This window comes from Pyrgilauda ruficollis, unplaced genomic scaffold (genome assembly GCF_017590135.1).
Source record: "Pyrgilauda ruficollis isolate IOZ18807 unplaced genomic scaffold, ASM1759013v1 scaffold2, whole genome shotgun sequence".
In the NCBI taxonomy this organism is placed as follows: domain Eukaryota; kingdom Metazoa; phylum Chordata; class Aves; order Passeriformes; family Passeridae; genus Pyrgilauda; species Pyrgilauda ruficollis.
In genome coordinates, this window is record NW_024519206.1 from 23,348,363 (window position 1) to 23,370,669 (window position 22,307).

Genomic DNA, 22,307 nt, shown 5'->3' on the forward strand with positions numbered 1-22,307 from the left:
ACTAACATATTTCAGACAAAGCCAGTGGGCTGAAAGACCCTCCCTGATACTGCTCACATCAACAAGGCTCCCTCTCCCCTGCCCCTGCTCTTACGAGTGAAGTGGTAGCTTCCCACAAGTGTCTCAACACGGAAGTCTGACCCAGCCTCTGTCTGTCGCACCTGGGGAAGGGTGTGCACCACACAGAGTCATAAATCACCTCTCACCTCGCCCAATGCAGCAAGACCTCACTGGAGTTGTGAACAGCCTGAGCCTGTGCACACCCAGCAGAGAGATCTTCATACCCAGGGCTATTGTGCAGTACAGTCTGACTGCAGCATCCACCACACACTACAGCCATTAAGTGAAGAACTGGGCTGGGGAAAGAAGCTTTATATTGCTTCTATGAAGGAGAGATTACACTGGTAAAAAGAACTTAAATTACATATCCCATTAGCTGCCAAATACTGTGTTTTCCATATTCATTTTTCTCTTCAGTCTGCTGTGGGAAAAGAAATACCTCACGAGTCCACACATGGCACCCAAGTGAATTTTCAGGCGTGCGTGCATCTCTTCTTTGTTCAACAAGAAACAAATCTCCTGTGCTCAGACCTCTTTGTTTGCAACAAGCTGTGTTTGCTAATCTTGACTACACACATAAGGCAGGCTAACTTTCTTATTTAACTTTTTGTAGCCATGGATATTTAATGTTTGCTAAGTTGCCTCCCTTACTTGCAGAGGCAAGCAGGTGCCCTTTGCTGCTAAAGCATTCCTATCCACATCACAGGGCAAAGCATTTGAGGCAAAGTGGGGGCACTGCAAGGCAAAGGCACCTCATCATCCTCTGAGGGGACATAACAGGAACAGACAGACAAACATTACACTACAAGCCAGCAGAATGTAAGAGTTTGGGTCATGTAGAAACAATTTTGCTATTACCATTTCTCTAATGGTGAGGAAGAACGGGGTAGTATGAGATGGGAAGCAACTACTTTTACACAATAATGATGAATTATTCCGTTCTACGTTTTAAACTCATGATATATGCATGCAAACAATGCAATAATGATTATATAAATAACAGCCAAAGGATATGAAATACATGTTAGTGGTTGCTGAGGAAAGAAACACTGATTTCTGAATAAAGATTTTGCCACTCAAAGCAACTTGATATTTGACTGCCAAAATTTACTGCAATATTCAAGAGCAGCAATAACCTCAAGAACTCATGGGAAAAAGTAGGATTGTCTCTTTCTCCCCACATCATTATATTAAAATATGTAATTTTAATAATAATGAGGATTACTTCTAATTTCTGAAGCTTAGAGCTTTTGTGTCTTCAGTTCTTCCCTGTAACAGTGAATCAAGCCTTTAAAAAATACTTAAAATCAGACAGTAAGGGTCTTAAATACCTACTTGCCATTCAGTGACCATTTATCACATTTCAGTAACAGCTAGAAAATTGAAATTGAGAGAGTAAGCAAAACAATAAGTCACATTAAAGAATGCAGGAAGCACCTTTAAAGCCTAGGGACAGAAAAGTCCACTCCTGCCAAACATGCTGTGGTTTTAATAATCCTGACAAGTGGTCAACTACAGCTAACTATCCAGTTTATGAAGGACACACTGAAAGGAGGCATGTTGCTGTTCAAAACACATGACAATATAAGGAGAATAACTGAACATTCCCACAAGCTGGCTTCTGAACTGTGACTAATATCAATTTGCACCACACAGGAGGACTCTGACGTTCAAAAGCTGAGAAAAGGTGTTGTAATTCCTATTTTGATATCAGCACATGATAAATGCTGGAGCAAATTTATAATGGGTGGAGAAGGAATGTATGCCCCACCCTCACACTATCAACACATTTTTCATGTATTCTGCATTACATCTCCTTAAGCAGTGCAGGAACATTTACTTGCTAAAGATTACGAGCCAGGTTTCCAACAAACACCAAACAATAAGCAGCTATGGATTAAAAAAAAAAAAAAACAAAACAGCTATGTTGTATTTCATTCTGAAAATACACAATCTAAACTGGAAAGATTCAAAAGAGAAAACAGATTTTCAATATTTCCTGTAAACACATACTCAGAGACTTTAAGAGTATACTAGAATGAAGATTCTTTTTAATGAGTTGTCACTGGGAAGTAAATTTGGTGTATTTGCTGCTATCCCCACTCTGAATTAGGAGGCTTTACGTCCTGTCAGGAAGCTGGTTAAGGGAGCTGCAGTGTTCCAAGCACACTCCCAGTACAATGGCTGCACTGAGGTACAGAGGATATTCAGCAGCTCTGCCATGAAACAGGAAACACACAAACCAGGGGCCAGTTTGAAGAAGGGTGAGGTTGGACACAATACAAACAAACCTTCATATCCTGACTCATTATTTCCAAGGAACTCCAATGCATTCAAATCATTTTAACTTTCCTTTATCAATAAAAATATCTAACTTCTGCACAATTAAGTCTTACTAACAATGCTGCATCTAGAACAAAGAGATTCTCTGTAAGCCAACAAGTCTAAAAACAGCAGATGAAATGGCAGCACTTAGATTTAAATATGCTGATGAAGAAATGTGGGTATTTTGGGGTGGTCTCTTCAGGGAGGGAGATAAAATTGGTTATTGAATGTGTCCTTTCTGTTAATATGTACAGTCAAGCAAAGTTAGTTTGTTCAAATTTTTACAGGTTTCGTGTTTCCCACACTTTCAAAATCCCACACAAAATATCTTCAGTCACTCAACCAAAAGGACAGCATGTTACTATTGCAGAAAGGGAAAGAAATGGAATGAATGGCAAAACACCTAGATACTTAGCAGTTGAACAGAATAAAACCAAAAAATATCTCTATGCTGCAATGTGTGTTGCCTCATATGGCTTATGTGACCTCATGAAGAACAGGGAGTCAATGAAGGAGTAAAGAGAAAGAAGTGGCATGGCAAAGAGCAGACAACTAGGAAAATGGTATCAACAATTCCATGAATGTAAGCAAAGTTCAGCTATATTTATCATATATAGAGACATGGGGGCACAATGATATCAACCTGAATGAGCATTTTAGCTGCATACCTATAGAGCAAGGGCTGTTTCAGAAACTGCATCCTAAAGGCATTCTTAAGATTCCCGCAGACTTCAGTAGCATAACCAGTGCCAGCATCCACTCAGATTCAGAGTAACACCAGGGTTACTCTGTCCACACGGATGACATAAAAGGGGCCAGTGTATGAGGGAGATGATGGGTCACCACACTAACATAAGCAAGGCAACAATAAGTAATCGCTCTTAAGAGATCAAGCAGAACAAGATAGCATTGCCTACTATTGTTAAAAAGAAAGTGAGCTTGCTGATAATTATATCAGTGGAGTGGAAAACAGAATAGAGGAGAGAAGCTCTAAACAATAACTGCAAACATAACAGGTGGTAAAAGCATTTCAATGTGAATTGGAAGAAAATACAGGAAGAGATGCTGGAACAAGATGGAGTGGCTCAGGCAAACATAAAAGTGGTTAGGAGGTTCAGCATCTGTAACAAACCAGGCACGCCGTGGGTCTGGCAGTGGAAAAAAGGGAAAGACACCACTTCCTCCACAAGAAATTGCAAAAACTCAGGGCCAACAAAAGGAGGAGGAAAGATCCAATTGCACATTCACAAAGTCATCTGGAGTTGTAGGCAACTGAACTCATGCATTGTTATAAACTGTTGAGCTAGAAATAAACAAGTAATGGAAGAAACTGCATGAAAAATAATTTGCTCTAAAGTCAGTCTGGATTTCTGTAGAAAGCCTTGTTCATTAGAAAAATATTGCACTAAGAGAGAGGCAGGGAACAAGCATATTCAGAAAAATTTCTATGGATATATACTTATCTTTTTGTTTACTTGTTTGGTAGTTTGTGTGGGTTTAGTGGAAAGTTTTTTTCACCCAAGTTGCATGCAAGATTTTTAAGAATGCATTTTTTTCTATTAAAAACACTTAGATGAACCTAAACTTTTACACTCTTATCTTTTGTAATAAGAGTAGAAAAGTTTCAGCTTTTCCTTTTTACCACTGGTTCTGTCCAAGTCTGCTATGAAAATAGTTATTTTCCTACTCAAGTACAGGCTCAGCTCTTTCCCCAGTCCACCTACACAATATACTTTGTTAACACCAAGTAAGGTGACAAGTGTCACTCATATTATAAAATATTACACTTGAAAATGTATGTAAAAAGCATAGTGTAGTAGTTATTTATAGAAGTTTCAATTTATTGTAATGTTAGTTAACACCAGTAATTCAAATAGAATGTGACATTTTATTGTCTATTTCCACCTACTCCTACCAAAAATAAACTCTGTAAAGGACCTTATGTAAAAGAATTAATTAATTATTCCAACCCTAGAAAGTCTTTGTCAAGACTTGTAAATTTTGAGCATTTTTTCTTTTGCAAGACATTAAAAAATTACCACTACCAAATGCAAGTTGAAGACATCATTACTCTCAGTCAGTACAGAAATTCATTACATCTGAGGCAACAGTGAGTTGCTGCTTTACCTATTAAGTTAAATAATAGCATTAAAACTTTACATCCGGATATAATTTTAGATTTTTTTTCTTTGAAGAACAAGAAACCATATGCTGTTAAAATAATTATTAAATAAAGGAAACCAAATAAAGTCATGGAAATCTGTGTCCCAAAGACTCTGACAAAGAATGTATGAACAATTTCATCAGAAAAATAATTCTGTAGGATATTACCCTGTGAAGATTCCTATTAGTTTTAATGGACCACCCACTATTTTCCAATGTTATGTTTATAACAAAGAGTGAACTGGGTGGGATTCATAAGTGAATGCACACATACATCTGAGCTCTGGAGAGTCCATGTGCGGCAGAAAAATCGGCTCTCTAACTGTGCTTCAATTTGTCTTAAAATAGATATTCAAAACAGGTCAGCTGAGCTGCAACTGCCTATCTCACTACACTGAATGTAAAAAGAATCTCGGGAAAATGACTCTGGGATCAAAAAAAACATGGCAGAAAAATAAAAAGCCAATCAAGAGACAGGCATCTCTTTTAGTATGTCATCTGCTTCAGGTTTTTGGAAAAGCTCTGTTTTCTAATATAATGATGCCTTTTGTCTTCTACCACAATTAGAACACCTTTCCCTGTCAAGGGTAAACACCAACATTGTCTTAAACCCAAATGAACATTCCAGTATCTAAGGCCAAACACTGTGTCTTCCATTGCATCCCTCAAATCTTCCTCTCTCTCAGACACCTGAACTCCAAGAAGCAAAAGAAAGCTAAACCCCATAAAATTCTGTGAATGCTGAGACTACTGTTCACCTGAGAGGCTGAGACAGGACTGACAGCACTGCCCTTCAGCAAGTAGAAACTAATACTTTAATTAAAAAACAATAGCAACCCAAAAAATGCAAAAAAGCACTATGCCTTACCTGCTGGAGGGATTATTTCCCTATCAGACACTAAACCCTTTCTTTCTCTTAGGGGGGAACTTCCCAAATACTTCAAGCAGACTGCCAGCATATACTCCAGCTGACTCTCCAGATCTCAGCTCATGGAAGAAGTATCCTGGGCAGGGGCTCAGCACTGACAGGAAAACCTGTAAGCCCAGAATCGGACCAACCACTACTGTGCACCTGAGGCTCTCATCCCACAAGGTATTTAAATGTTTGCCCAACACATGTTGCTTATTCCATTACCATGGAACTCCCACAGTTTCTCCAGTGCAGCACACAGCTTAAGACAAAATGGATAAGCAGATCAGCTCTTAGCTCAGACATTTGGGCACACCACCCTTCCATATGACACTTTGACCACAGAAAAAGATCACAAAAATGAACTGGGGGGGGGAAGCTACCTGTGGGAGTTTTAACCTGGGGAATGCTACAGCTTCTATGGACAATACAACTGGTCTGTTTCTTAAGCTTCTAAAAGCAGGCCAACTCAGGCTGTTACATCATGCAGATTAATCAGATGCTACACTATTTACTAGGGTTAAACTGAGAGGATAAAGGTTACGTAATGGATTCAATCCAACTTAAAGTGGTCAGATCTCTCAAATAAATATGCACCTCTTTCTTTGAACACCTGGACAGGAGTAATCAATTAAACATAATAGAAGTTCAAGTGTAACAAGCTTCTGAAACTGCATTCAGTTCTGAAATGGAGGCACATGACGCTCAAAAGAACCATAAGAAAAGCATTCAAATTTTGTCACCCTTATCTTTATGCCTCACATTCCCTCTGGTATTGTAGAGCACTACCATAGAAATATCTTTGTGTATTACATATGTACATTATCCCCTGGGCCTATGCTCATTCCTGCTTTCTGTGCTTTGCTTCACTGTGATCTTGGACTTGCCTTGTTTAAGCTAAGCTCTCCAGCCAGAATAAAATTAATGTAAAACTTCTGCATTCCCAAAGGCTGCATCTTGCTTCAGAGTGCCATCAATAAGGGATTTTGATTTTTTTCTTGCTGCAGAGAATACAGTTTTAGCAATTCCTTACCCTTTCTCGTGTGCCTTCTATCAGAAGCCTGTGAAAACATTCGGTGTCCTGATACAGAAATAACCACCCTAGCAAACATTACATAAAAATTGCAAACAGCACAAAAGATAATACTTGCCAGAGTTTGTAATTCTTCCAATTCAAAAAGTTAACCTGCTCACTTTTAAAAATCTACATTTTTAATGTTTTTCACTGACAAATAACCAGAGAGAAAACATGTACTGCCTAATAACACACAAAATATATACATATTACAGGATATTGGTAACGCAGAAAAAACACATACTTCAAACTTGAACCAATAATCAATATTACCATCAGTATATTTAAATTCACCTCAATTATTATAGATACAGTTACCTTTTTGAACATTCTTTCCCCTGCCCAAAGATAGCTCATACAGAGCATATGCTGCTCTGCCACTCCCTTCAGAGAGGAAAAAGCTATACAGCAGTCTCTTGCAGCACCACTCACAAGAGATGCTGAGGTGCAAAAGAGGTGCAGGCATCTCTGCTACACCTGGGTGTTGCCTTTTTCTGGGTATTTCCTTTTTAAAATCATTGAATAATGATGCTCCGGTCTTACAAGCTCCAAATTCTGCAACAAGAGACTAGAAAGAAATATTTACCATCCGTGCATTCTTCATAATACCAGTCCAGTTCATAATAATCTGCTTCAATAAATTTCTGCATAGTCAGTATCCTTCAGTGACATACAGGAGATTTGACTTCGCTGCTAAGGTCAAGTGAAATGCAGCCATGCCTTCCTGCCTTTGCAAAATGCCAGAGCACAAGGCAGCTCACGGGAAGCTGAAAATGAGCTGCACATCTTCACTGAGGCCACAACTAAAATAAAAGAGGGGAGGGGGGGGGTGCAGAGGGTGTATTTGGAAGGAAAAAAAAAAAAAAAGTAGAAAAAGGATGCAGAAAGGAAGCAGATGCCCTGGTGGCTCCTCTAATAAAGAAGCTCTGCACAGGAGCCTTGGATGGGTGTTAACAAAATCCTCCTATCAAAAGGCTGATGCGCTGACGTTGGGGACACACACCACCACCCGGCTGCTTCTAACTCATTCCTTTCCTCCCCAGTCTCCACATCTCTTTCAGGCTAATGTGTTGCCATGGAGACAAGCTGGCTCCAAAAGCGATGCAGAGATGAAGAAAATGCATTTTGCTTCTTCTGGCTTTACAGGCTAGAAGGAGTCCTCCATACTGGAAACAAAAATCGTTGCTAAGAAAGATGATACAACCCATTGCTACTGCTCACAGAACAAGAGCATCACACTGCTGCAATTCACTGGGGACATGTGGTACATTAATAATGAAATCTAGTCCATTACTACTGTCCTCCACACAGTTTCATAAAAGCCTGACTTCCCCATGGAAAATTAAACTATATTACTGCTTTGTTACACTATTCTAGTCTGATATAATAGAACCCTTTCTGCATCCTGATGTTGAGAAATGCCAAACGAAAAAAAAGAAAGAATCAGAACATCAGGACAGCAATAAATTTCTCCTTGCAAAAAAAAAGCTAATCTGTCCCTACTTTTTGCCCTCTCCATGAACCATTTTCCCCCCCTTTTTTTTCCTAAGCATCTAAGTCTCATAGCTGAAGACAGGAGGTTAGGCCAAATTTTCACTCCTCAATTGCTAAAAATGCTGAAGGGCATCATCCAGAATAACTTCATGTTTTTCAGTGTTTTGGAAATGGAAGAAAATACTTTTGCAGCCCCAAATAAAACTGTGTTTAAGCTATTAGGAGAGAACCTGTCTGAAGAACAAATGGCACTAAATCATCAAACACAGCAATTCAAAAAGCATTTCTGAATATGTGCAGGTACAGATACCAAGTGGACTGAACATCCATTTTGTTCATAACCAACACATAGTCTTCATTCATTTCTCCCCCTCTTTTGGGAAATGCTAATTCTTTGCAAACACCAGTAGAAGCACTGGGATAGATGGTGACTTAATATATCCCAGTAGATTAAGGTAGGAGGCCATACTGGGTCTGACCAGGGAAGTCTTTGGTGTCAGTCTAGCCAAAGACTCCATCCACAAGAATAGCCATGAGCAGGCAACAGAGAACTGTCCAACATTTCCCACAACTGCCCTCCCAACCTCTAATTTCTTCATCTTCAGAGACAACCTGAGACAGATACAGCTACTTTTAGCATGTCTTGAATGACTTACCCTCTCTGTTCTTGAGCCCACATACATATTTAGCATCTCCAACATTCTCTTGCAAAGAGTTCCACACATCTACTGCTCATGATATACAAACCCCCCACCTTTTGCTTTTTAACTCACATTTACTAACCGAATTTGATGCTTCTAGCTGTGGAAATCTGAATGCTCAGTCCAGCTCTCCTTTTCAATCACTCATGATTTTGCAGGTATCTGTTAAGTTCACCCTCACTCATGTCTCTTCCAGGTTGTTACCACTTGTTCTACTCCCCAGCTGGTAGCATTTTGCTTTACTGTAACAGAATTAGGTAAGGCCTAGTCAAGCTATGCAGAGGAAAATGCTTTGGTTTCTTGACCATATCAGTATTCAACCTTCCTGGTATAAGAAATTATCACTGCAGTAGCTTTGAGTCTTGCAGAGTTTCAGTTATGCATACACACAAGGAAAAAGCTATACATGCTATTAAATGCAATTAAGGCTACACTGTTAAAATACTGCCAGAGAAAAAGAAAGGTTCCTATGGCAACATCAACTCAATTGCTCTGCATATAATCTATTTGTTCCACTTGTATTATTTTTGTTAAAAGGTAATTTCAGTCTGGTTAATGTTATTAAATAAGCATTTAAAATAGAAAGAATTAACACTGGCTACCGCCTTAAATTGCTGCAGGGACAATCTCCTTTTTTTATTTGCTGACGTTTTAAACAAAGGAAATCTTCAACATGCTAGAATTTTCTTCTCTCTGTCCTTCCCACAGCAAACACACTCCCTTTCAATGAGACAGGATAAAAATAGTTCAAGGTAGGGCTTAGGGCTTTTTTGTTTGTTTGTTTTATTGATTTTTTTTTACAGATCTGATTGGAAGCATACTGGTATAATTCAGAAAGGCATTACTTTTCTGTGGAGAAAATCACTTTTGTGGCCAAATGATTTTAGAACTCCTCAAGAGACTTCAAAATATGGAATAAGTGTATTATCTTCCCAGCATGAAGACAGAAACCCTTGGCAGACAGAATACGATATATCCAGGTATCCACTCGCAAGCATGCCTCCAATTACATGAGGAATTGTACTCTATAAAGCTGGAAGGGTTGTCAAGTTGAATGGGAATTTGTGACCAAGCTGACAAAGCACACTTGCAGAACCTGCTTTCAACCTTTGCAGCCCTACTTTTCCTTCCTACAGGGGTGTATCAGATTCATTTTATAGTAAACTTATCAGAACAGTAAGTTTTTCAGGGGGACTGATTCTACAAACTTTGAACCTCTGTGTATTCCAATCTCCATATTGCAACACTACATTTGGTTGGGATATTACTGTGTTACTTACCTAAAAGTTCATATAGAATGGGGCTAAAAAAGATTTAGGGTAATAAGTCTGCGACTGTAAGGAAGCTCCATTTTTCTGTTCCAAACCTAAACACAGTTATTCATATTTGTTCAGCATTCCTTGTCAGCTGCTAAATTGTGTTCTATTTTTTACTGTTTACGTCTAACTAAACAAACCCCTCCCTTTATCTTTGTTCTCCACAGGGCAAAGCATACAGATTGATAAAGAATTCTGGTAGCCAACTGCAAACAGCTAGACTAAGCATTCCTTAAGTTTGTGGTTACAAAGGGGTTTCATTAGCAAGAAAAGATGGCTTGAAAAGCTCAGGAGCCCTCTCCTACCTTTTTGCTGAAATAAGTCCATGCCGTAGGTCAACATTAAACTGATGTGCCTAAATTACCCAGGTAATAAAAACCACACAAACCCTTCCCTTTGAAGAGAATTTTCAACAAAGGTACTTTCGTCTACCCCAGCAGCACACTCAAGACTGTAGTGCCCTGCGCTGCTAGGGTGCCAAGCAGCAGCAAGTCATCTCTGCTGACGAATAAAGTCTTAAAGAATGTCATTACATAGCATGTCACTATAAATCCTGTGTTTTCATGCTTAGTCATTCTCAGCTTTTTTCTCCAAACCTTTTACAATTCTGGAAGGATGCTTTTTGAAACTGAACACTGGAGTTGGATGGAGTATTTCCAAGGCAGCTGCAATGGATTACCTCCCATTTGATTACCTCTGGGTCACATTTCTTCTCTTGTCTACAGGCTCAGGATGGTTCAGATAATTAAATACCATATCACATCATCATCTTCTACAGTCACCAGTACAGTCACCACCACTCAGGATAAAGTTGCCCATCCCATTAGCATCGTCTGGAGTCCTTTTTTATCAGTGCAGTAGCTGTACAGGCCACCACTATGTAATGCATATTAATCACAGTCAAGCTTTGCCACAACACATACTTTGCAAACTGACAAAGCAGGCATATTTAAAAGCCCAACTGATTTTCAAGGAGGGGCTGTCACACTTATTTCTATACTGGAATCATCTACTGAAGTGAAGAGTTACGGGTGTTTTCACCTTCTAAAAGAACACTGAATAGGAGTCATCCTGTGACTACAGATTTATTGAGGACAAACAACTCTGGAACTTAGGACATTGATCTTTTCCAGTGTAGTCTTTTACTTAGCAAGAAATCTTACTTTACCTGGAAAAAGTAGAACCCAGAGTAAAATCTAGATCACTGAGGATATTATTACCAGCAGCTTTCAGAATCGGTATTTAGAAAAATGGGTGCTTCAGATTTGATTGACTCTTTTTCATCAAACTGGGATGACTATCCAGGGCTTCAAATTAGTACAAGTGTTTCCTCCAGAAGGGACAGAGCTTGTGGCTTCCCACCCTAAAGGTACACTGACCTCACATGATACAAGGAAAAGACTCTTCTAATGCAGCAGAGGGTCAAACTGCTGTCCCACTGAAACAAAATTATTTAACATGAGACGGGGCAGTTGGATGAAATTAAAGTACTTAATGACAAAAAGCTATTTTCCACATGAAAGGATTATTTCTCCCTTCCCCCAGATAATTACTGAAGAGCACTATTTTTGCATTTGTATAAAATCAAAATTGATGTCTTCAGCAACCTTCCTTCAAAACCAGCTGCGTAGTTCAATTAATGTATCACTGAGCACACTTCAACATTGTAAATAAGAGCATAATAGCAAGAACCAGACATATAAGAGAATACACCCCTATCAACAATTCAGAAAATCAAGAATAATGGTTTAAAGAAACAAAATTTGCAAACTGTTCACCAGGTGGAAATAATGTACATTACAATCTCCTCCTTTTTTTTTTTTTTTTTTTGGTTATATTTTTCACGGAGACAGCAAAAACATTTGTAAAATGAAGTTGAGCTTAATACCATGCTCAATTGGCTGGACAAAAATATTACAGCTGCATGGTTATGACCTATTTTTCTAACAAGGCAAAAAACCTACTGAGAGACATGATTACAGCTTCCTGGGAGAGGAAAAGAATGCATTACTCTGAAGGAATATAGACTGAGGGAGCCTAGAACGGGAACAAACACTCAAGGCGTGGCCTGATCAACATCGAGTACAACTCCCTCAAACTGCCACCACCACTCTTCCTAATACAGCTCAGGATGCCATCAGTCTGCTTTTCAGCAGAGGCATATTTCATGTCCACCTTGGGGTCCACCAGGACACCCCAGGTCCTTTTCTGCAAGGCTGTGTTCCAATAGCTGGATCCCAGCATCTACTGGTGCATGGGGTTGTTCCTCCCAGCTGCAGGACTTTGCACTTTCCTCTGCTGAAGAGCACAAGGCTGCTCTTGGCATGCTCTTGACTCGTGGCTCCAGCCTGTGAAGGTCACTCTGAATGGGAGCACAATCCTTTGGTGTCTCAGCCACACCTAGATCCTGCCTATGTCTCACCCGCCCTGATGCTGCACAGCCTGCTGATTTCCTCTCAACTTCTCCACCTGGTGACAGCTTTTCCACAGCAGCACACCTCCTGCATGAAAGAAGGCCATCTCTCTCTACCTCAGGACAGGGAGCTCTGGATACTTCCAGCAACCTGACTGTTGCAGACCCAATTGCCCTTCCCAGTCTGAAGCCCTATCTGGGCTAAAGTCTCTGCTCCGAGAGACAGGTCTCCAAAACCTGGAGAATGCACCCTGTGGCACACTGCCACCACATCTGAAGACTTAGGTTATTCTGAAATCAGATGAACATCCCTTCTTTGCACCATTCCAGAGAAACTACTACATCTGTTGTCTTGTTTTTTTGAATTCTTCTAAGCTTTCTGATGTTTACATTCTTGTAATGAACTTTCTCACGCATTTTATGTAAATAACTTATTGTTTTGCATTCTTTTATGGAGGAAGAGAAATGTGATGGACTGTTCGTTTGTCCAGTGTCATTGGAGAGGTGGCACTTTCACCCTCAAATCCACTGTCAGTTTTAGAAATCTATAAATGTTGGAGTCAGAATTAAACAGCCCTCTTTTACCTTGGAAAATCCAGCATCCACATCTTTCTGTTTCATGTCCTAGAGTGACATACATCTGTTGGCTGTATCTGATTATCCCCAATGAGCAGCAGCTCCAAAGAAGACTAGGGATACCCTTGGGTCAAGAGCAGCTGCCAGCTTCTCAGAAGCCACTAGGACTTCCTGAGGCTCACATCCCTGTGGCTCACCTTACACATAGCAGCGGGCATCCTGTTTCTCAGAGAGTTCCCAGATGGGCCCTAAGTCTCCCTAAGTTGCCAAGGAAAAACTCAGACTGCTGTGTCTGTTCACTGCCTCTGGTAGCTGTGCTCACAGAGAGCTGTGCTCTAGGCCTGGCTCTCACACAGACCTCCCCACAGCCCCCAGCTAAAACTGAGCTTGACTGCCCCTCATCTGGGGGCAGGGAGATGGAATGGCATTTTGCTGTATCATACCTTCATTTAGGCTTACTTAAAAGACACTCTGCCTCAACGAGACTGGTCAGATGACATTGAATTAATGTGATTATGCTTTAGGATAAGATCAGTTTTATTCATTCGGCAAAAACTGGCTCAGCCTTCCATCTGAAAGAAATAGTAACAAAGATGTGCTTTGGAGTTCCAGAATGTCAAAGAACAGTTGCAGGCCTAATGCTATTCAGCTCCTCCCAATCACCTTCTTACCCAATGGAAAACTAAATTTAAGAACTAATTCTCTACATCACCTATCCTGTGTTATAGCTTAAATCTCCACAAAAAGCACTGAATAAATTAAAATGCTTGGATATTTGACTGTTCATTTTTCTACCAGTATCTTCAAAAATTAATTAAAAATGAGAGCTAAGTAGCCTTATGTCCACCCTCTTGTGTAATGTAGCCCAGAAGATTCTTACTGATTCTGAGCCTTTGTGGTTGTGAATTGGACTGAGGATCTCAAAAAAACCACAGTAAGGCAGAAAAATCTTCTCTAACAAGCCACAACAGTATGCCTAAGGGTCGTTGCTGATTCTTCTTCTATATGGATCAACACAGTGTGCAATTCATCACATTTCCACCAACAGGTTATAAACACCATCAATCACAACACGCAAACAACTGCAAGGAAATTCTCATAAGTCATTGAAAAATCAAACTTTCAAAGAGACAAGCTACAGTATTTGCTCCCATCCTCATCAAGGTTTATGAAGCAAACTAAACAGGTAAAAGAGGAGTAGCTTAATTGCAGCACTGAAAATTGTGCAAGCAGTCACACCCTGGAACACTCTCCAAAGTGATGGTGGCATAATTCACAGAACCTTTCTGCCAACTTACTTAAAATAGTTTTTTTACTTTCATAGTTTATTGTGCCATGAACCAATGTTTGCAATCAATGCAATAATTTTGAAACATGCAAATTTATTATGTTCTTGCACTCTCATGTATAGATGGAGCCTGTGACTTGTTCACAGTAACTGAACAAGGGTAAAGTCAGATGTCAGTTTCCATGGTATCAGTCTAAGGCTAGACCCAAATTTGCTTAAACTTCCTGAACTATCTATACACAAGTGTCTGTCTGTAAGCAGTAAGAAATAAATATTTTTTTATTGAAAATCTCTTTGCTTGCTTCCTCTTTTTTAAGCAGTTATTTCCTAATAAAAGCAGAAAATACACACTGTGGCAGGAATCATACTCAGTTGTTTTTTTTATTCAAGCCAGCTGATTGGAAGAAATCTACAACCATAGCAACATGGTGAAGTTGCAGTCACTATGCTTGCAAGCTAAAAGCTAGATAAAATTGTTACGTATTTGCAATTTCAGGCAGCTATGCTGTCCAATTTCTCTGTTGTTCACAGCTTCCTTTTCACAGAGTAATAGAAGGGTTTGGGTTGGAAGGGACCTTTAGAAGTCACCTACTTCCAAACACCCTGCCACAGGCACGGAATCTCCAACTAGACTGGGTTGCTCAAAGCTTTATTCAACTTCACCTTGATAATTTCTAGGGATGGGGCATCCACAATTTCTTTGAGCAAGCTGTTCTAGTGCCTCACCACCCTCACAGTAAAGAATTTCTTTCATATAACTAATTTAAACTGACACTCTATCAGTTTGAAGTCATCATCCCGTGTCCTATCACTACAAGGACTGCTTAAAAGTCCCTCTCTTGCTTTCCTATATCCCTCTTTAGGTACTGAAAGGTGCCCTGAAGTCTCCCCAAAGTCTTCTCTTCTCCAGGCTGAACAGCTTCAACCTTGTTGGCCTGTCTTCACAGCAGAGGTGCTCCAGCCCTCTGATCATCTTTGTGTCTCTCTGAAACTTGCTCCAACAGGTCCCTGTCCTTCTTACATTGGAGACCCCAGAGCTGGACACATACTCCAGGTGGGAGTCTCACAAGGATAGAGTAGGTGGGGACAATTACCTCCCTTGACCTTGACCTCCCTAGACCTGCTGACTACGTTTCTTTGGATGCAGCCCAGGATACATTTGGCTTTCTTGGCTACAAGTGTACATTTCTGGATCAGGTTGAGCTGTCAACCAACACTCCCAAGTCCTTTCCTCAGGGCTGCTCTCAATTCATCCTCCGCACAGGCTGTATTTTGTATCCATCCCCAGCAGTCACACACCCACCATCACCTCAGCTGGTAGAAGGACACTGCCAGGGGAATTTTTGAGTTCCTTGTCCCACTAGCAAAATATTTTTCCCATGGTTATTGCAACAGTCCACCCACACAGACAATTTGACTTGTGAGACAGGCCTAATCAGGTTACTAAAGACCTTGGAAACCTTACATTTCAAAATATTTATTTAAGCCCGCTTCTGCCATCACTGTAACAGCACTAATAGGTTGCTACAAAACCAGCAGTAGTACACTTGATTCCACAGATCAGCTTCAGCTTGTCTCCCCACCCTTCCCACTGTTTTTGTGTGATTGGGGGTAGGTGAAAAGCATATGTAAGTTTTTTACTAAAATACTTCATGCCCTTTATTGAAGCATGAACATTAGAAACTCAACTCTTCATATTATTAATGCTTTTCTCTACCAGCTGGGCTCCTTACAAAGAGATGGTTCAGTTGCTTTAAAATGCAATGAAGTCCAGGTTTGTGCTGAGCCCTGTAACTCATCTCTCCTGAAGCTCTACAGTTGCTCATTAAGTCTACCTAAATCTACCTACTACTATAACCCATGTAAATCCACTGCTATTGCTTTACCATAGCAGTCATGGAGATGAATCACAGAAGTCTTCTCTAACTGCACATCTAAGTCAATATCTACAGTGGAAGAAACCAGAGACACGAATCCATTCACCATGATAAAGTATCTACAGGCTCAAACAAAGGAATGAATAATGACAAAGGTCACAACTGTACTCATGTTCCCTCTAGGCACAAATATTTTTTGTCTCATAGTATGAATATGAACATAAGAAAGAATGAAGGGACAAACCATCTCAACCAAATGCTCAGAGTTTGGTTCGTCACAAGGCCTTTCTAGAAGCTTAAGCTGCAGCAAAATGATTTCATGTCATTCTGTGATGCTGGCACATAGTGCCACCAGACAACAGTGCAACATTCAAAAACAGTGGATATGGAAAGAGGTCTAAGCTTTCTAAGCTGCAGATACAGAAACTTCAGTCTCTCTGAGAGAGATCACAAGCAAAAAGAAGTATTTCAGTTTCTCCAGTATTTGATAATGTGGAAAGGTGCATGCACAAATCACAAATGCAATGGCTGTCTTGATTAAATGTTCCCTTCATTTTCTGCCTACCACAATCTTGGAGACCAAAGCAGTAAATCACACACAGTTCTCTTGCTCTCCACAGTTTTCAAAGAATTGCACAGATACTTCAAAGAAGATAACAAAAATAGCACTATTTTATTTTTTCTCAGTACAGTTTCTGAGTTTTTTACTTACGGAAGTATTTCAAGGTCTCTTCTATTTGCTCAGTTGTTAAGTCAATATTCGCATCAGGGGAAATGAGAGGTGTGTGAAGCCAGTCGTCGTGGTCATAACCGTAGATTGTATCGGCTCTTAACTTATAATGAGGCAGCTGCTCTTCCAGGAGACTGATGATTTCAACTTCAGGAAGATTGGTACTATTGCACACATCTGTTAAGGGAAAGGGAACAATCTCTATTAGTTCCTTGAGTACTATACATACAAGGTTTCAAAAACTTCAGTTTGTTTTGATATGAACAAGATTTTGCTGCATGTAAAGAACAGCTGAATACAAATGAGTTTAGAAGATATGCCTGGCACAAATTATCCCAAAATATTGTATTTTCTAGTAATACAAGGGCATGCTCTCTTAGTGACAAAAAGCCTCACCTCTAGAAGCAGGGACATTTATTGAAGACTAAGTGGGCTAGGGTGGGAAATAGAGAGCTGGTTACAACTGGAGTATGAGGAAAGCATTAGTGCACAGAGGAATGTACATTTTTGATGTTCTACTTCACAGATCATTTTTAGCTTGCAAGCCTTACATATCTCCTTCACTTGATCTTGGATTACAATTTAGTACCACTTTATTTTTTTGCCTTTGCTGCTGGCAGATTTTTCTCAAGAAACAGAAATCCAGGACTGCAATAGCAAGCAGTGTCACAGTTCACACCTAAGACACACTGGTAAAAATGATTACAGGAACTTTCAGGGCACCTTTTGACACTATCTTGACTTGCATTCTGTGCTGCAGCCCCTCATGCTCACAAACACATCAAGTTTGCACACAGTTCTAAAAATGGATACTAACAGCCAACAACAACTGCAAAAATGTTACAAATTGAATTAGAGCTTTAAATTTAGGCCAAGAGATAGCTGACAAGTTTTAACAGAAAAAAAAACCCCAAATTCACAGTAGAAAGTTTTTTACCTTGAGGAGGGTCAAACAGGGGCACAGGGAGACCGGAAGTCAAGTAAACAATGCCATGAACATTTACTCTAAAAGGCCTGCCTTTAGTAGCAGTCAGAATAGATTACCTCCTGAGGCACCTTCTAACCTGTATTATATCACATTATAATGAAGAATTTTGAGAGTGTGTCTGTAGCTATGATATTTTATTAAAAATCCTTTCCTAGGATTTTTTCCCTCCTGAGGAGCTGGGAGCCTCAGGAAAGAAATGTAAACAATAACTATCTGCTGCTGTGGAATGCAACAGGTGCATCTTCCATTGCTCCATGTGGATTGTTCTCAACTGATGACCAATCACATCCACCTGTGCCGAGGCTGTGAGCAGTCACAGGATTTTGTTATGCATTCTATTCTATTCTTGTTCTTTGTAGCCTTCTGATCTTTCTTTTCTCTCTGTTCTTTTAGTATAGTTTTAATGTAGTATTTTAGTATAATATATAAGATAATAAATTAGCCTTCTGAGGCAAATGAAGTCAAGCCTTGTGTCTCCAAACACAGAGAGTTCACCACGACATGTGTCAATACCCAAAACAGTCACGATAGTTCTAAATATATACGTTTAATTATCATATACCATTAAATACAATGTCATGCTAAATATTTATTAAGAAACTGACCAATCCATGGTATGTTTTTAGTAAATAGTGCATCAATCTGCACATTTTCCATTTCCACACCAGTAAGAAGAGAAAACACCACCGTCCAGCACAACCCCTACCCCCACACACAAAGTAGGGAAGAGCTATCTAAGCCTTTTTCGGAAGAGCAATACACCAGAGCTCCCACTTTAACCAGTGTCATAGCTCTTGCAACTCTTGCTGAGACTTACTCCAGAGTGAACAGCAAAGACTGTCAAGACCCTTAGTGCTCCCATGCACCTTTACACTGTCATGACCAGGCTCCCCAGCCAGCACATTCTGCCAGGAGCTCCATGTACACCCCAGCCCCTGGTCCTGCCCTGTGCGGTGCTGTGAGCAGGCCTGTGCCCAGCTCTGCTCCCTGCTGACACTGACTCATTGTCCAGGCTTCCTGGATTGCTGGCATTTGTCTGATGATCGACCCCTGGAGAGTCAATTTGAACCGCTGCTGCCAGCACCTTTGTTCTGCATGGGAACAAAGGGACTGGGCCGTGCCAACAAGGATTGTGCCCTTCCCATCCTGTCAGCTGCCTATAATGCAGCCCTGCTCTCGCTGCTTCCTGACAAGGGCACCAATTTTTGTAAGAGAAACTTATTCTTTCTGGATTGAGGTAGACATGCAATTCCACAGTAACTTAGTGGATCTCACCTCTTTTAAAGAAGGGGAGGAAGGAGAGAATGGGGAAGTAACACATACATCTCTATACATCATTAATTACCTGTTTTTTACCTTTCTAAGCAAGAAATTACAATGTCAAAAGCATCCCAAGCACTAAAAGTTGCAACCACATTACTATTCTATCAGACAACAGGACAGAGAATACCAAGATGAGCTCATACTGTCAATCTCCTGCCTACATACTTTACAAAACCCTGATAACTAGAACTACAATCCACTTGGGAAAGTTGCATTGTACTTTATGGTTCAAGGAGTCTGCTATTACCTATCAGGAGCTATTCTCCTCTGCCTTCATCCACACTGTTTTGCTAGCTGTTGTACATATGTGAGTGTCTTCCAATCCTCCCTGCAGTCAGATGCCCACATGTGCATCTGTTTTTATAGAGCTCTGTGCAATGCGAGAATCAGCCTGCACACTCATTTTAAAAGGTCCTTGCAACCTTCTCAAAGGGATTACTGGCTTACACGGAGAAACAAGATCTGCTCTCCATGCTTTGAAAGATGACAGCCAGCCTGTAGCTACAAACTTCCCTTTTCCCTGGCTATCTTCTTAATGGCTGACAGCATCATCTCAGTGCCTGCAACCATGTGAGTGCAGAAAAGACAGCTGATCTTCTAAAAAACACCTGCTGACATCCAGTAGACAATCAAAAACCTTTCTGTGTACACGTACACATAAAAGAATTTTCTTTTATACATCTGTCTTTGGATTACCTAATTGCTCTCAATATCAAGAAAACAGAGGTGGATTTTTCCATTGGGGTAATTTTGCAGGAGCTTTTCTGCCCAAAATGTTAGTTTTTCTCTTCAGAAAAATGCAATAATCTACACAGCCCAAGAGGATGGTCTTGGGAACAAAGAAATAAAAACTTGTAAAAATTCAAACCGTTAGTGTCTTTCTGTTTTTTATTAGGATTCCAAAAGAAACAGACTTTATAGATGAGATGAAAAGTTTCAGTTGTACAGATAAGTAAACTGGCTTGTTTTATCCCAAAAACTAGTGAAAACTGAATGCAAAGGAAGCGACCAATAAAACATGAGGAGGAAAAAAGAACCTCATTCATGCACACACAGAAAAAAAACCCATACAGTTTTATTATGGAAAAGAAATTCACTAGAATGTGAAGGACAGGCAGTAAAGAAATAAGAATTATCATGGAAAACAAGTCAACCAAGAAAATTCTTCTACTCTATCATGTAATAAATCCTGAGCGTTTCTAAGCAATTCAAAAGGCCCAATAACCGGAAAATATGTTAGTGAGTAATTGGCAAGGCAACTTTTTATGACGCTGTTATGATGCTATTGTCATTAACTTCTACTGCAAGTTTAAAATCTGTGTACCAGCAGGAAATACGAACAGGCTCTGATGCAATTGCCTATTTAGAAAAACAGGACACCATAATTACACTTGTTCATGACTAGTTTGCCATTAGTTCGCCACTTAAATCACGGCAATATTCTCAGTGCTACAGTTACATAATCTCTCCCTGTTCACTTTTCCTCCCCTCCCTTTTCTGAAATGCACACATTTGTTATGAGAAGATATGCAGATTAACACCATCCCCCATCCTCAAACACCAGGTATATTTTTATAAGTCCCTGATTGTGTTTCCACAGAGGTTTTTTAATTATTTCTGATTAGAACTGCGAAGATAAACAATTAAGTAACTTCTCTACTAAGAACACCCAAGATGTCATCTGTGACTGTGATTTATGATTAAGTTTACTGATATCCAACAGACATAAAAGCACCTCCTCTTCTCCTAGGTGGTACCTCCATTTTATTGAGAAAAATGTAACACCTTACATTTTAAACAATTAACTGATAATTAATTTTAAAATAATACAACAAAATATAGCTGAACCATATAACCTTTTGAGTTGCTGTTATGGATTCTGAGGTTTGCAATCTAAGCAATTTTCAAATTTCAGTTTTCTGGAAAACACATTTGGCAAACAAATTTCTACAAGCAGATCAAAACCAACTTAAATAGTTAATAATTTATGAACTCATGATTCTTAGTAAAGCATCGATCATTCCAGGTTCTGCTTATGCTCTTGCAACTCTATAGCTTTCAGCACTTCATAGAAATAATTAAAGATTTTAAAAACTAATAAATTTCACTCTTTTCATACTAGTTTTGAAAGCAACATGTTCTACTGCTTTAGTTTCTTAGCTTAAATGTATGAACACCCCACCTCACTTGTTTTGTTGCAAATATGTGTTTCTCCATGCCCTGTTCCTCAGAAAATGAAGAAGGTGCTCAGTCTGCTTTGCAGTAATTTTTGACAACATTCCTCCGCATGCTCTCTGTTTTCTAAATGAGAATAAAACAAATGTTTTCAAAGACTTTTGTCCTGGTTAATTTCTTTTTACAGTTTCTAATCTTCTCTTTCCATAAAGAAGATGCAAAACAGGCAGAACACTCCAGCTGAGCTCTCTTCTGCATATTTCTTCCCACTTCAGTATCCCTTGGGTAGTTATTAATGGATTACCTACTAGCATGTTTTGTATCTTTTCATACAATTGACATTTGACTGGCTGGTGTGTCTCTTCCATTCTGGACATACTAAACCTCTTTAACCCATGCCTCTCAAGACAGCCACTCAAGTTTATGCTTCTGATCTAAGTCCCTTTGACTATTTCATCAGTTATCTTTCTTCTAGGCACATCTCTATCCATACAAAATGCTCTAAATATAGTAAACTCACTGTAGAGACTGAAGGGAGGGTGGGAGGATGGATTCTTCCTTCCCCTACTTTTTTTTTTTTTTTCAATTTTTCACATGCAGAGAAAGAAAGAATTTGCAGAACAGCCATGTTCATGAGAGGATACGAGTACACTTGGTTATTTTCAGATGCACATTCCCATCTTTCCTCTGCTGACAAGTGAGCAAGGAGTTGATCATAGAGAAAATGGAGTGAAAAGTCTAAAACAATGGGAGCTGACTGTATGGAGACAGCACAACTCCTCAAGGAATGCCTTCCCCCTCTGCACACAACAACACAGAGATCACAAGGCATTGTGTAGGATGGTCACCCACTGTCCTTTGCATCCTGTACTCATACATTAGGTCACTTCCTA

At 39.7% G+C, this 22,307-nt stretch overlaps 1 protein-coding gene across 2 annotated transcripts in view; it reads right to left on the bottom strand.

The window, feature by feature from the left end:
- The window catches only part of TRAK1 (trafficking kinesin protein 1), a 103,291-nt gene that overhangs the window by 48,558 nt on the left and 32,426 nt on the right, over window positions 1–22,307 (bottom strand). For both annotated transcript variants that reach the window (XM_041466841.1, XM_041466840.1), the window contains exon 3: window positions 16,911–17,105. In XM_041466841.1, coding sequence (XP_041322775.1) covers window positions 16,911–17,105 — 195 coding nt within the window. The remainder of the gene's footprint in view (window positions 1–16,910; window positions 17,106–22,307) is intronic.